Source organism: Podarcis cretensis (genome assembly GCF_951804945.1).
Source record: "Podarcis cretensis genome assembly, chromosome: 13".
Taxonomy (NCBI): Eukaryota; Metazoa; Chordata; class Lepidosauria; order Squamata; family Lacertidae; genus Podarcis; species Podarcis cretensis.
The window spans coordinates 2,998,541-3,012,474 of record NC_137182.1 but is presented as its reverse complement, the minus strand read 5'-3'; the positions used below and the strand labels follow the sequence as shown (position 1 = coordinate 3,012,474).

Below are 13,934 nucleotides of genomic sequence, written 5' to 3'. Positions count from 1 at the left end.
ACTAACTTAGGTCCATTAATTTCAATGGATCTACAGAACTAAAAGTATCAAAATTATCAGAATTATCAATTTCTTGTACAATTTCTTGTTCAATTTTGATTTAGTGACCTAATTGTGTGGGTTGTTGTTGTATTTGAGGATGACTAGAAATACTAATAGTTGTTGTTATATATCCACTTGCCTTTGCTAATACTTCAGTAAAATTACTAGTAAGAATCAACCTTATTTACAGCTTGCTTTCTTCTCGTAGCTGGAAATTCCTCCTGCAGGCATTGTGAACAAATACATAGCCACTCAAGGGCCTCTTCCACACACCTGTGTTCATTTCTGGCAAGCAGTTTGGGATCACAGATTATCACTGATTATCATGCTGACAACCCTTACAGAACGAGGGCGGGTAGGTACAGTTTTCCTGATTATCAAGCCATTCCTGGGAGTGGAGGTTTGTAAGTGAATTGAGATGTGGTTTGCTAGTCTGCTTTGCACATTGGAACTAGGCCGGCCCTCTTTCTTCATTCTTCGGTGTAACTTAGCAGGTGGACAAGTTGTGGCTTGTGAAATATTTTAGCATATCAAGGTTCAGGAACTAAGGAGCTATTTTGTTTCCAGCAACTGAAAGGCTAAAGATGAAAGCCTTATATACTCTGGCCTGCTAGAATATAAGCTATTTTGGGGATTGCTTCTGCTAACTCTTTGGCCTGGACCTGGGTCTTTTGCCATGTCAATTAGTACATGGTATGTTCTATGTTGATTATTAGCATTGCTTGAACAACCCTCTAAGATATGTTTCCATAGAAGATATAAATGTGACAGGATGAGTTTTTCTTTTGTGTTAGACCAAATGCCATCCTTATTGGCCTGATCCTCCAGACATTCTTGATTACGGCAACTTTCGTGTCAAGTGTCGATCTGAAGATTGTACCATTGCTTACGTGTTTAGAGAAATGGTTATTACAAATATTGAAGTAAGTGATTTTTACTTTTTTAGTTTGCTACAAGAAAAAATACACATTAAAACTTCTCACGTGGTTATGTACATGTCTTGCTTGTTGCCTGATCTAAATGCTGCTGCTCTTGGTCCATTGGTCAGCCTTACTGGAATATATATCTACAAAGATTATTCGAGTCAAAGCTAGCCCTCTGGTTGTTTATTATTATTATTAAGAAGCAACTCAAGTATAAGTGCTTGTGCTGTTACTTATTTTGTCTTTATTCATTAGTAAGGGCCCATTCAAACAGCTCTTAGCTGTATGTGGTATGAGATTCAATATAGAGCTTGGATGCTTTCTTCGTCCCCAATGCATGTGCATGCTTACATGCATGAGAATACATATACAAGTTTGCATGTACATGCCAAAACTTAGAACTCCCATTTCTATATGAATAAGTGATTGCTAAATGAACACTAAATCTATGTGCAATACAGTGGTACAGCACTCAATTCCTTATTTTGCTGCACAGAAAAATGAGGAGAGAGAATCCTACACACCTGAATGGTAATGCAGTGTAATGTAAACAATTGCAAAGTGATAAGCATTGGACCAAAAATCCTAGTTTCACAACTATCACAAACAGATCCTAGTGATGACTGAGAAGGAATGAAACCTTGCAGTTGTGGTGGATAGCTCAAATGACCCAAGTGTGAAGAAGCTGTGAAAAACATCAATTCTGTTTTAGGGGTAATTTGGAAAATAACAAAAAAACTGCTAATAGAATAATATTACTATGCAAATCTATGGTGCAACCATATTTGGAATGTATCTGGACAGTATCTCACAGTTGTGAGAACAGCATGTTGGAATAGATGGGTCCTTGGCCTGATCCAGCTAGGCTCTTCTTATTACATTCAAATACAGCATCCTATGATGAATGAACAGTAAATGCAGAAGAACAAAGCATAGGAAGCTGCATGGAAACCACTGGGAAACCACATCTTGTCCCTGTCCATATTTTTTTTGATGCAGCTTTACCTATCCAGCTGTTGTTTGTTTCAGTTTGGCTAGGGCCACTGACTTCTAATGAGCTTTGAGTATTCATGCAGACTTTGGCAAAATATTGCCACATGTAGACTTGGCTATGGCAGCATAACTGGTATATGGCAAATTTGGTTTGGAGCCGATTGCTCGTTGTTGCATCATTTTTTCATTAAACAGACCCTGCCTACATTTTGTGTCTGCTTTACTGTGACAGAGTTGGCAGAGTTTTTTGCAAAATGGAAGCACCCGCTTTGGACCAAACTATGTATTGCATTATATATGCTACTGTGTTGAACTCACCTGTTTTTTTTTTAAAAAATGGCTGCAGAGAGATTAGGTGCATAGAGAGGTGGGTTTAATGTTTCCCTTCTGCTGCAGTCTGCTTCAAACTGCTGACCTCCAGGCTCTTCCCAACACCTAAGCTGTTATTTAGCTGAAGCAGCTTTCTTCCCACCAGGTGGCGGTCCCAGCCATAGACAAAGTGCCTTAAGAGGGAGTCCCCAGGGAACCCAGTGTGTTACAGGTGGCTTTGAGTTAGGATTCTCTGTATGTGACAGTATTTTGCCTTCATAAAAATGGAAATACAAACAGTTTGCTATGTTGAATGTATAATTGAGCTTTTATGAGAAATAGATATAGCACAGTTTCACATATTTGATTGGTCTATGGAGTACAGAAAACATTCAGATGAGAATATAACTAGATTTCTAGTAGGTTTACTGTACATTGTCAGGGTCTACTGAGAGAGACAACAGAAAATACTATTCTGGAGATGGGGGGTGGGGAAAGAGATTCAGCTAATAAATAAATAAATGATGTACTGCTTTTGACCACAAATCAACAATATTTATTGTTGAGCTATCTAAATGCAAGACTCTGAACTGACAAATGGTTTGTTTGATATTTTCCCATTACATAATTTTCAGTTAAGGCTGTTTTTACAGTAATGTCTGTAGTCCTTTATAGTGAAAATGTTAATTTATTTCAGACAGAGGAAGAACACACAGTCACTCATCTCCAGTATGTGGCTTGGCCTGATCATGGTGTCCCTGACGATTCCACAGACTTTTTGGAATTTGTGACCTACATGAGATCAAAGAGAGTGGGAAATGCGCCAGTTCTTGTTCACTGCAGGTGCAGTAAATAATTGTGCATATAACCATTTGGCATAATAGTTTGTGATAGTTCTTGAGTCTGCTTTATGAATATTGAATGTGTTATAGCTGATACTGAATCAAAACTGCTCTTGCTGCTTCAGGCTGCTTAGGGACTGTTCAGATGTATTTGAAGTGCTTATTCCTTTCAGTGGACTTTCCCAAAAGACAGAAAACATAGATTAAATGTAACTGGTTGTAAATGCAACTTGGTTGTGTGATTTTATGTGGGGTGGGGTTTATTGTTATTGTTTTCTTTTTTAAAAATAGAACTTATAGAAATCCCGCTGGATCAGATAAAGGGTCCTTCTAGTTCAGCATCTGTTTCCTAGTGGCGGCCCACAAACAAGGCATGAAGACGTAACTCAGTAGCTGGCACTCAATGGTATATTTTCTCTAAACCTGAAGATTCCATATAATCACCATGTCTAGTAGTCATTCAAAGACTTATTAATTTATTCCTCTCTCATATTACAACTTGGGGTCATGCAATGAAACAGATTGGCAGAATATTCAGGACAGACAAAAGGAGGTACTTCTTCACCTGGCAATTAGTTGATTCATAGAATTCTGTGCCATAAGATGTGGTGATGGCCACTAGCTTAACTAGCTTTAAGAGTAGAGTAGAAAAATTCAAAGAAGATACATACCAGTAATGTAGCTATATTATGAAGTTAAAAGTGGTTGGAACCCAGAAGGAAAAGTGACAGTTCCACTCTATTCTGTGCTGTTTAGACCACATCTGGAGTACTGTGACCAATTTGGGGCACCACATTTTAAGATGGGCATCAACAAACAATAGTGTGTCTGGAGGAAGGTGACGGAGATGGCAAGAAGTCTGAAAACTAAGTACTAATAGTTGAAAGAGCTGGATATGTTTAGCCTGGATAAGAGAAGATGGAGGAGGGACATGATATCTGAGGGGTTGTTATGCAGAAGATGGAGCAAAACTGTTCCAGAAGACAGGCCTAGAACCTATGAATGGAAAGTGCTGGGAAGCATATTTGGCTGAATGTTAGGAGAAACTTACTGATTCTAAGAGCTATCTAACAGTGGAACATTCTGCTTGCCTAATAGGTGGCCTTTGCTTTGCTTGGAGATGTTTTAGCAGAGGTTGGACTGCCATCTGTCATCCTCCATTTTAGGAGGCTGGACTAGATTCCCTCCATGGTTCCTGGCAACTCTGATTCTATGGAACCTCCAGTTTCAGAGGTCACTGAATACCAAGTGCGTTATTGCCTTGATGTCCCTCATGTGGGCTTCTCAGAGGTATCTGGTGGGCCTCTGTGAGAAACAGTATGCTGGACTATATTGACCCTTCCTCTGATCCAGCAGGGCTGCTCTTCTGTGTGGCAGCACACAATTCCTTATTGTGCACTCATAGACATCTCATTTGCAATATGCACCATCTCTTCTCTGGTTGCATAGAGCACATTCTTGCTTTTCTAAACCATGCTTAAATATATATGCCAATATGATTTTAATCATAGTTGTCTAAGTTTGCTGTTTATAATTATTTGAAACCAGGATTTGAAGCTGGCTGGAATTTCTGATTAAGCAGTGTACCTGATTATTTTTGACTATCATTGATTTTGATGCCAGTGTATCCTTTAACCACTGTTATGGTGGGTGAAGGAAGCTTGCCTTGGGTAAGGGAGGAGCATATCATACTCTGGCCTGCTCTCAGTCTGTTAACTGTGAGGAGAGAATTCCTTTTGCCCCCCCCCCATAGGGCATCTATGACCATTGAATTTTTCTTTGTGATATCCTGTTACTTCGGGGAGGGGGGAGCAAAACTCCTAGCTTGAATTAAATTAAATTACATTTTTAACCATTGATTACTAAAACTTACTTGTTTTCTCCATTTTTCTGTGAAATGTTTTTCTTACAAATTTGCAAAGAACATGTTGCTGAAGTGATTTTTAAGTGTCCTGTTGTATTCAGCATTCCTAATGTTTTCAAGAGATTTTCAGTATTTTTTAAAAAGCCATAATTTTAATATGAATTCAGGTCAAAACATATGCTTTAGTTGTTGTTGCTTTAAAAAAATGCAGTCTTGTTGCTTACCTCTTGCAGTGCTGGAATAGGCCGGACTGGAGTATTGGTTGCTATGGAAACAGCTCTGTGCTTAATTGAAAAAAGCCAACCTGTTTATCCACTGGATATTGTACGAAAGATGCGAGACCATCGTGCTATGATGGTGCAAACATCAGTAAGTAAAAAGTACAGGAGCCTATTTTCAATGTGTTTGACCCAATTTCAGTATATTGAAATCATATAATTGGAATGTTCAAAGGGTCCTCAGTGGTCATCTAGTCCTGCCCTCAAGCTGATGCAGGAAGTTCATTGCTGCAGCATCCCTTGTACATAGTGATTCTGTCTCTACTGAAGAACACTTAATTGCCTCTAAAGTTGCCATGCTTCAACAAAACACTTTCAGAGGGAGATTCCAGCATGAATTAGAACTATTCAAGAAATCCTGTTGTATTCACTGGGGCCTGAATTGAAACAGTGGTTTCCTGTGCACTATAGATTTCATTTGGCCTAGATAAACACATTCTGATTTGTGTGTCCTTCTCTATTCTGCTGGTTTATCTCTGTTTCCTGTCTCTGCTGCCTATCTCAGCTCTTCAAAGATGGATTTAAATCACCTGAAGAACCTAATGCTGATCTCTCCCTGCCCCCTGGGCATGCTATCCATTTGGGTCTTAAAGGCAATGCTGGTGTTAACTTCAGTGTATGAAAATGATGGTATTGTAGCTGAACATTGTACTGATATTATATAAATGAAAGATAACTTAGCTTATTTTTAACCTTTTCCCTTTTTGTGTGTGTATGTTATGCAGAGTCAGTACAAATTTGTCTGTGAAGCTATTCTTCATGTTTATAAAGAAGGACTAGTGCACCCGCTGGATTCCAGTTAGCATAAATGTGAAGAAATGGAGTTCATCTTTCTAAAGACACATGTCAAGCCCAAGTGGTTTGTGGTGGTAGATTATGGCAGAGCTCGCCAAGGCATTGGGGAAGAGAAAGCAAGTTTGTACCGTGGCACTTTAAAATTCTGTAGGAAATTACTGAACCATGTAATCTACTTATGAATCAGGTAAGTTTGTAAAGGCATGTGATGTGGAATGTACGCACACAGAAAACAAGAAAAGAAAATCTTGATGTACTCGCTGTATGCACCTTTTATTGCCTTAAAACATTTTTCATTAGAAGATTCCAGTGCTCTCCATTGTGAACTGAAAAAGACCAACCAGCAATATCAATGGAAAAGCAACCCAATTATTTGAAGAGCCAAGTGCCTTCATCACCTAAGAGTTGAGTATTCCACAACTCCCACAAAATTGGACTGAATCATCCCAATACCAGTTAACGTTGGCAATATTACTTTGCTCAGGCATATTTATGAAATGAAATACCAAGGGCTGGAGCAATGGCACTGTAACCTCTGTAAATCTATCTGCATTACTGATAAGCATATTTAAAGCAGGCAGAGATCATGTGCTATGCAGAAAAGGCAGTGGGGCAACTGTATGTGAAAGAGGATACAATATGTCTTCCACTGGTTATTTTTATGTGCTCCTTGTGTCTGTATTGCTCTTTATTTTGTTATTTCTTCCACATGTTTGTTCTGAAATGGGTGGTGCTTTTAAATTCAGTTTGTTTGATCTGCTCCTCTGTTTCAAAATCTGTTGTTCTTCAGATACAGATAGCAAAGTATCTTTTACTGTTCGTGTAAACATTTTAATCAGGTGCTGGAAGACTATCTACCGCTGACATAAATATACTGTTGCTGCTAAAATGTAAAGGGCATAGATGTTCAGATGCTAAAACACTTAGTTCATTGTCCATCAGATAAAACTTTGTTCTGCCCTAATCATGGGCCAAGTCTTCCACTGCTTTAGCAACATCATTGCTATTGCTAAGCCATCCCATTGTGTTCAGCTCTCAAGTAACACATGGATGCATATATCGTATGGCTTGGTCAGATCTTGTGGATGGATCTATAAGTACCCCTCCTCAGTTGCGGGATCACTTCTGCTTGCATTTTGAAGTATCTATGAAATTTGGCCTACATGTGGATATACAAGGAAAAACAGGCTGTCATGCAGCAGCAAGAATACTACAAAAAACAAACTCTATTTATCTAGAATGCTGAAAATTCTATAGACTTGTCCACAAAGAAGAGCCATGGCTTGAAAAGTGTAAGAAACTTATAATGCAACCCTGTGCATGCTCCTCAGAAGTTCCGCTGTCTTCAAAGGCACTTACTCCCTAGTGAGTGTGTTTAGGGCTGCAGCCTTAATTAATTTATTACACATATAGCATTTGAGGTTTCTGTGTGTGGATACGGACATTTGTATGATGACAGCATGAGAATCAGCAATGGTGTGAGTGGCTTAGGAGCAGCAATTGCTCTACAACGGTATTATATGAATTGATTTTGTTATGTGATGTGAGTGAAATGTTGAAAAAACCTGGATGTATCACAATGTATGTAAAGTATGAATGAGTTGTATTTTGGTAATTTGCTTTAAGGTACACTGGTCTCAGTTTCATTTCAAGGGAGAGAATTGGAATAAACCATCACTGTATGGTATTTAAGAATTTGTCTTTGTCAATAAGTGTATAAATTAAATTAAAAGAACATATGGAATATATCATCATGGACTAAAATTATGTATATAAAGGCTGGTTCTGAGAAAAATCATCTAGAAATTTGAGAAACTTTGTGTATATGTTTATATTAAAACCTATTTTTCTCTTTAATTACAAATGTAGCAGTGCAGAATTGAATTACAAATGTATTGTTGTAGTTTTCCCAAGAGGTTCTTTTTCTTCTCTCCTTTTTTCAGTCTGGAATCAAAAGGTTTCACAGTGAATGTGATACGGTGACCCTCATTGGGTTCTCAGCTTCTGAGGTGATCATCTTCATCATACATGCAGATTCATACCCAAAATGAGTTGACTAACAAGTTTAAATTCATTCTGATTATCTCACATGGTCATTTCAAGTTGAATATGAATGATCAGTTAATAGCATAGAAAATCATACAAATATTCTAGAAGCCAGAAAGCTTTGACTTCTCCATCTGGAGTATTCCTTGTTTTCAAGGTACATTTTTTTTATTGGTGAATTATACCTTAGGGTACTGCAAACGCCCTGCTTGCTCATTCATAAAATTATTTCTGTTGTGTGTCTTGCACTTGATGAGGTCCTCAGAGCAGTTTATAGCCAAGTGTCATAAAGCCGTATTGAAAAGCAATTGTGAGACAACAGCATGAAAATTAAACAACAAATCACAACAATTGGAATCCAGAGCAAATGACCATCTGCCCTCTGAGCACGCTCAAAGAGGTAGCTAGACAAATCTCCCAGGTCAGCAAATGGACACTCCTAATGAGTAGGCCCAAGGGACACAGGTGGCGCTGTTGGTTAAACCGCAGAGCCTAGGACTTGCCGATCAGAAGGTCGGCGGTTCAAATCCCCACGACGGGGTGAGCTCCCGTTGCTCGGTCCCTGCTCCTGCCAACCTAGCAGTTCGAAAGCACGTCAAAGTGCAAGTAAATAAATAGGTACCACTCCAGCGGGAAGGTAAACGGCGTTTCCGTGTGCTGCTCTGGTTCTCCAGAAGCGGCTTAGTCATGATGGCCACATGACCCGGAAGCTGTCTGCAGACAAATGCCGGCTTCCTCGGCCAGCAAAGCGAGATGAGCGCCACAACCCCAGAGTCGGTCACGACTGGACCTAATGGTCAGGGGTCCCTTTACCTTTAATGAGTAGGCCCAATCCTGTGCCTGTGGAAAGCAGACAGCTATTTAGATACACAGGTCCCAATTCATTTAGGGCTTTAAATTGAAGAACCAGCAACTTGCACAGAGCCTGGAAATAAACTGGGAGCCAACTAACAACTGTGGACTTGCAAGGTCACCATATGTTGCAATAGTTTATCCAAGATTTGTATGTTTAAAACTGCTTACTAATTGGTGAAATTGGCAGCATCTAAGGGGGGTTTCTTTAACATGGACCGTGTCACAATCACCTGCAATTCAGACAGAATTAAACCTTCCAGCAACAAGGAACTAATTACCTCTTCTACCCAGTGAAGCCACAAGGCAGGTTCTTTTGTTAGTTTTTATTTAAAGAAAACCCAAGCTAAGAAACTATGAGGATTTACATGGCCAAGTTAAAAATCAGCTTTAATCAGCTAGTATAAGTATGGCTCAAGCACACTTGTTTATATCCCCAAGGATACTCTGTCCTCAGGCTGTTCAAACTGAAAACTATACGTCAAAAACTTGCCAAGATGGCATCAACCAGAAGCGATCCTGTATTTAATGTGAGATCCAGGTCAGAATGAATGCAAGCAACCTTCCTCCTCCTACATATTTGCAAAAGCTCATACAGCATTACATATGTTTGGCTATTTATCTCTATGGCAAACTTATGGAAAACTGGATTACAGCAGTGTATTACTTATTATTACATGTGTTTGCACTTCTTTATTGGAAATCTTTGCTTCCTGTGCTAACATTGACCATAACCCTATCCCTAACTCCAACCCTAGCCCTAATCCTAATCTTAACTCCAGCCCTAACCCTAACATTAACCTAACCCTTAACCCTAACCCTAACCTTAACTGTATCCTAACCCTAACTCTCACCTTAACCTTAACCCTCACCTTTACCCTAACCCTAACTCCAGCTCTAATCCTAACTCCAACCCTAACCCTAACATTAACCCAAACCCTAAACCCTAATCTTATAACCCTAATCCAACCCTAACCCTAAATTTAACCCCAGCCCTAACACTAACATTGACCCCAACCTTAACCCTAACCTTAACTGCATCCCTAACCCTAACTCCAACACTAGCCCTAACCCAACCTTAGCCCTAACCCTAATCCAACTCTAAACCTAAACATAATCTGAACCCCAGCCCTAGCCCTAACATAACCCTAACCTTTACCCTAATCCTAAACCTCACCCTCACCATAACCCTAATCCTATAACCCAAACATTTAGCGTAAACCTAATCTTAACCCCAGCCCTGAACCTAACATTAACCCCAACCCTAACCCCCAACCCTAACCCCTAATCCTAACCCTAACCCAATCCCTAACCAACTCCAACCCTAACCCATACCCATCTTTATCCTAGGATAAAAGTATTTTCTTTTATAAATCCTAAATCAAGCATTTAATGAATCCTAGGATAAAATATGGGTGCTCCCATTGGATAAGATTTTTCACAGAAATATTTCAAGCTCAGTAATTTACAAAATACCGCTTTTGGTCTCTAATTTGAGTACAGATAGGAACAACTATTGCAACTTTTGTTCTAGCAAAGGTTCAACAGCCTGATCAGTGTGATGTTTGCTGTGCTGGTTACTCAGATTTATTAGAAATCAGTGGAAATTTGCTCAAGATTGCTGGATTGCCATGCTTGATTCACACAGCCAGTCCACTTCCCTGCTTTTGTCTTCAGCCTGGGAGGAGGTGCTGAAGGCATCTCCTGAGAGGAGAAACCTGTATCTGTTCCTCATCTGGGTCTTCCTTTGGGCAGTGTTGGGTTCAAGTTTTAGGGATCATGATGACAAAGGAAAAGTTTTAATTGATGGGGCTGCTAGTAAGAGGTGCACTTGTTTACTTTCTGAGCCAGTGTGCCTATTCCATGGGGAACAGAGAATGAAAATATTGCTGACAGAGTTTCTTTCTGAAAGGAGCAATAGCATTTGTTTTTAAATTGTAAGTTTGTATGCTTCCCTCAGTAGCTCAAATGACATCTTTCTCAAGCTTTTCATTTTCATTAATTGATTAAAGCATGGGTGATTGTTGAACTAAACGTTTTTGAAACAGTATGACAGGACTAATTTTAATGCCTGGATTCCCTAAACTAATTGAAAACTGTATTGCTAAATGTGCTTCGGAACATGTTATGAAACTGCAGTCCTCAAAGGGAGGACCTCGGGTTCCAATATTCAACCTGTAGTCCACTTTGGAAATAATTTTGCTACCATCAACCTGCAGGAAACATCCCCAATGACCAAATCCTCTCCCCCTCCCTTTCTCTCCATTTCAGAGACATAATTAAATGCTTGCATTGCCATGTGGTGATGAGAGGCATAGATATAGTACAAAATCTCCTTGCATAACAAATATGCTGAGTGCTTATCTCCGATATGTCAGAAGTGTCAACATAGAAACTTGATAATTAGCATCTCTAATGAAAAGGGATCCATCACACAATGCACTCTCAACTGCATTGTGAAATGAGGCTTGAAAATGCTAAGTAGCAGTGGTATAGATAAAAATCCATTATTTAAAATAAAATAAACCATTTTACGTTTTCAGTTGCAGTATAAGTGTATTACCACTACCACCACCAACCCAGGGGAATAACTAATTTCTAATATCAAACTTAAGCACTGCATATATTGTCAGCATTTATCACCTTCAATCAAGCAGCATAGACATTTGCTTTCTATTTCATGGAGAGAAACATTATTTTGCCTAGGATCAGCCCCTGCTTCTGGAAACACCTGGTCACCCAGTCCACACTCCTGCTCATCTATTCTGTTTTCAGATATAGACTTTGTCTGCAAGTAAGCATTCTTGCATAGTATCCTTGGATGTGCAGAGAAAGAGTTAGATGGAAAGAAACAGGTTTGCTTGTTTGTAACTAGTTCCTGGGGAACCTTTTTTTGGCCCCAGGAACAGATTCAGATATGGTAAACTTCTGGAGGGCCACATTCCATTGATGGGCAGGGCCAAAAGCAAAAAAGAAAAAGCATAAAAATGCAGAAATTCGCTCCAGTAGAATACATTAAAATGGCTTTTCTCTCTGACAAACCCCTGCCTCTGTTTTTGCTTTTAGGTGAAATGGGTGGTGGCACCTTTTTAAAAAATGCATTGTTCACGCATGTGCAATAGAATCCTGAGTCCTGAATTGCAACAAGTCAATTCCAATCTGTTACCTCCGAGGATGTGGACAGGCTGCTTGGACGAGTGAAACCAGCCACCTCTCTCCTTGATCCTTGCCCATCCTGGCTTATAAAAGCTAGCTGGGAAGGGCTGGGCGATGGGCTCTGTGGGGTGGTGAATGCTTCTCTGTGAGGGAGCCTTCCCAGACCCGCTGAAAGAGGCAGTTATTAAACCGCTTCTTAAAAAAAATCTTCAGATCCGGCCAGCTATCGCCCAGTCTCAAATCTTGCATTCTTGGGCAAGGTGATTGAACAGGTGGTTGCTGAACAAGTCCAGGCATGCCTGGAGGATACGGACCATTTGGATCCCTTAAAATCAGGATTCAGGCCTCATCATGGGACTGAAACTGCTTTGGTCGCACTGGTCGGTGATCTCTGGCTGGCTAGTGACAAAGGTGAGAGCTGTTTCCTAGTTCTGCTGGATCTCTCAGCGGCTTTTGACACCATCAACCATAACACCCTTCTGGACTGTAGAGGAGCTGGGGGCAGTGTTATACAGTGGTTCCGCTCCTTCCTCCTGGGCCGTGTTCAGAAAGTGGGGATGAGTGTTCAGACCCCTGGGCTCTCACTTGTGGGGTGCCTCAGGGTTCCATCCTCTCCCCCATGCTTTTTAACATCTACATGAATCCGCTGGGAAAGATTGTCAGGGGGTTTGGGCTGGGTGTTCATCAGTATGCGGATGATAGCCAGCTCTACCTCTCCAGTGAAGGCGGTAAAGGTCCTGTGTGAATGTCTGGAGGCGGTTGGAGGATGGATGGTAGCTAACAGATTGAGGTTGAATCCTGACAAGACAAAAGTACTGTTTTTGGGGGGACAGGAGGTGGGCAGGTGTGGAGGACTCCCTGATCCTGAATGGGATAACTGCCCCTGAAGGACCATGTGTGCAGCCTGGGAGTCATTTTGGACGCTGGGGCTTACGTCTTCACAGGTTGCGTCCCGTGGCAACCCAGAAGTACCGGAAAGGGTTACTTCCGGGTTTTGCCGCTCACGCATGCGCAGACGCGCAGACGCAGATTGCGTTCCGTTCAGGTTGCGAGGATCCCATTCGCAACCAGAGGTACCACTGTACTTCTGTTTTGCATAGCATACTAGAAAATCCAGGTTGTGAAATGACAGTGGATTTGCCATTCTTGCACAACAAACCTACCTATCTCCACCCCCATTAGGCTTTTTACAGTAAGGAAAAAAAAGGTAAAGGTACCCCTGCCCGTACGGGCCAGTCTTGACAGACTCTGGGGTTGTGCGCCCATCTCACTTAAGAGGCCAGGGGCCAGCGCTGTCCGGAGACACTTCCGGGTCACGTGGCCAGCGTGACATCGCTGCTCTGGCCAGAGCCAGAGCCAGAGCCGCACACGGAAACGCCGTTTACCTTCCCGCTGGTAAGCGGTCCCTATTTATCTATTTGCACCCGGAGGTGCTTTCGAACTGCTAGGTTGGCAGGCGCTGGGACCGAGCAGCGGGAGCGCACCCCGCCGCAGGGATTCGAACCGCCGACCTTTCGATCGGCAAGCCCTAGGCGCTGAGGCTTTAACCCACAGCGCCACCTGCGTCCCCTACAGTAAGGAAAGTGATGTGCAAATGCTTGCGTGTGGGGTAACAGTTGTATGATACAACATTGTATAACCTCCTTGTATAAAAATGAATGTTCAATGGACAACTGAGGCTGTATAACCTTCCTGCCAGCTCCGGAGGGATGTTCAATAAAGCAGGTTACACCTTTTAAGTTGAATTACTTAAATAAACGAACTTTTCCATGATAATCTAATTTTCTGAGTTTCACCTGTATCTTCCTTGAAAATGTAAGGCTATAATCTATTT

General features: G+C 41.0%; 1 protein-coding gene and 1 long non-coding RNA gene across 11 annotated transcripts in view; one reads left to right on the top strand and one right to left on the bottom strand.

Moving 5' to 3' along the window:
• PTPN3 (protein tyrosine phosphatase non-receptor type 3) overlaps positions 1-7,271 on the top strand; it is a 94,442-nt gene extending 87,171 nt beyond the window's left edge. For all 10 annotated transcript variants that reach the window (XM_079949397.1, XM_079949396.1, XM_079949394.1 and 7 more), the window contains 5 exons: positions 251-397; positions 837-965; positions 2,965-3,110; positions 5,207-5,342; positions 5,977-7,271. In XM_079949397.1, the coding sequence (XP_079805523.1) occupies positions 251-397; positions 837-965; positions 2,965-3,110; positions 5,207-5,342; positions 5,977-6,054 (636 nt within the window). In that variant the 3' untranslated portion in view covers positions 6,055-7,271. The remainder of the gene's footprint in view (positions 1-250; positions 398-836; positions 966-2,964; positions 3,111-5,206; positions 5,343-5,976) is intronic.
• LOC307201162 lies at positions 6,704-13,360 on the bottom strand. The gene is made up of 2 exons (XR_013832601.1): positions 11,158-13,360; positions 6,704-9,698 (listed from the first exon to the last, which is right to left on the bottom strand). It is a non-coding gene; the product is annotated as an uncharacterized lncRNA (long non-coding RNA).
• Between the last annotated feature and the right edge of the window lie 574 nt (positions 13,361-13,934).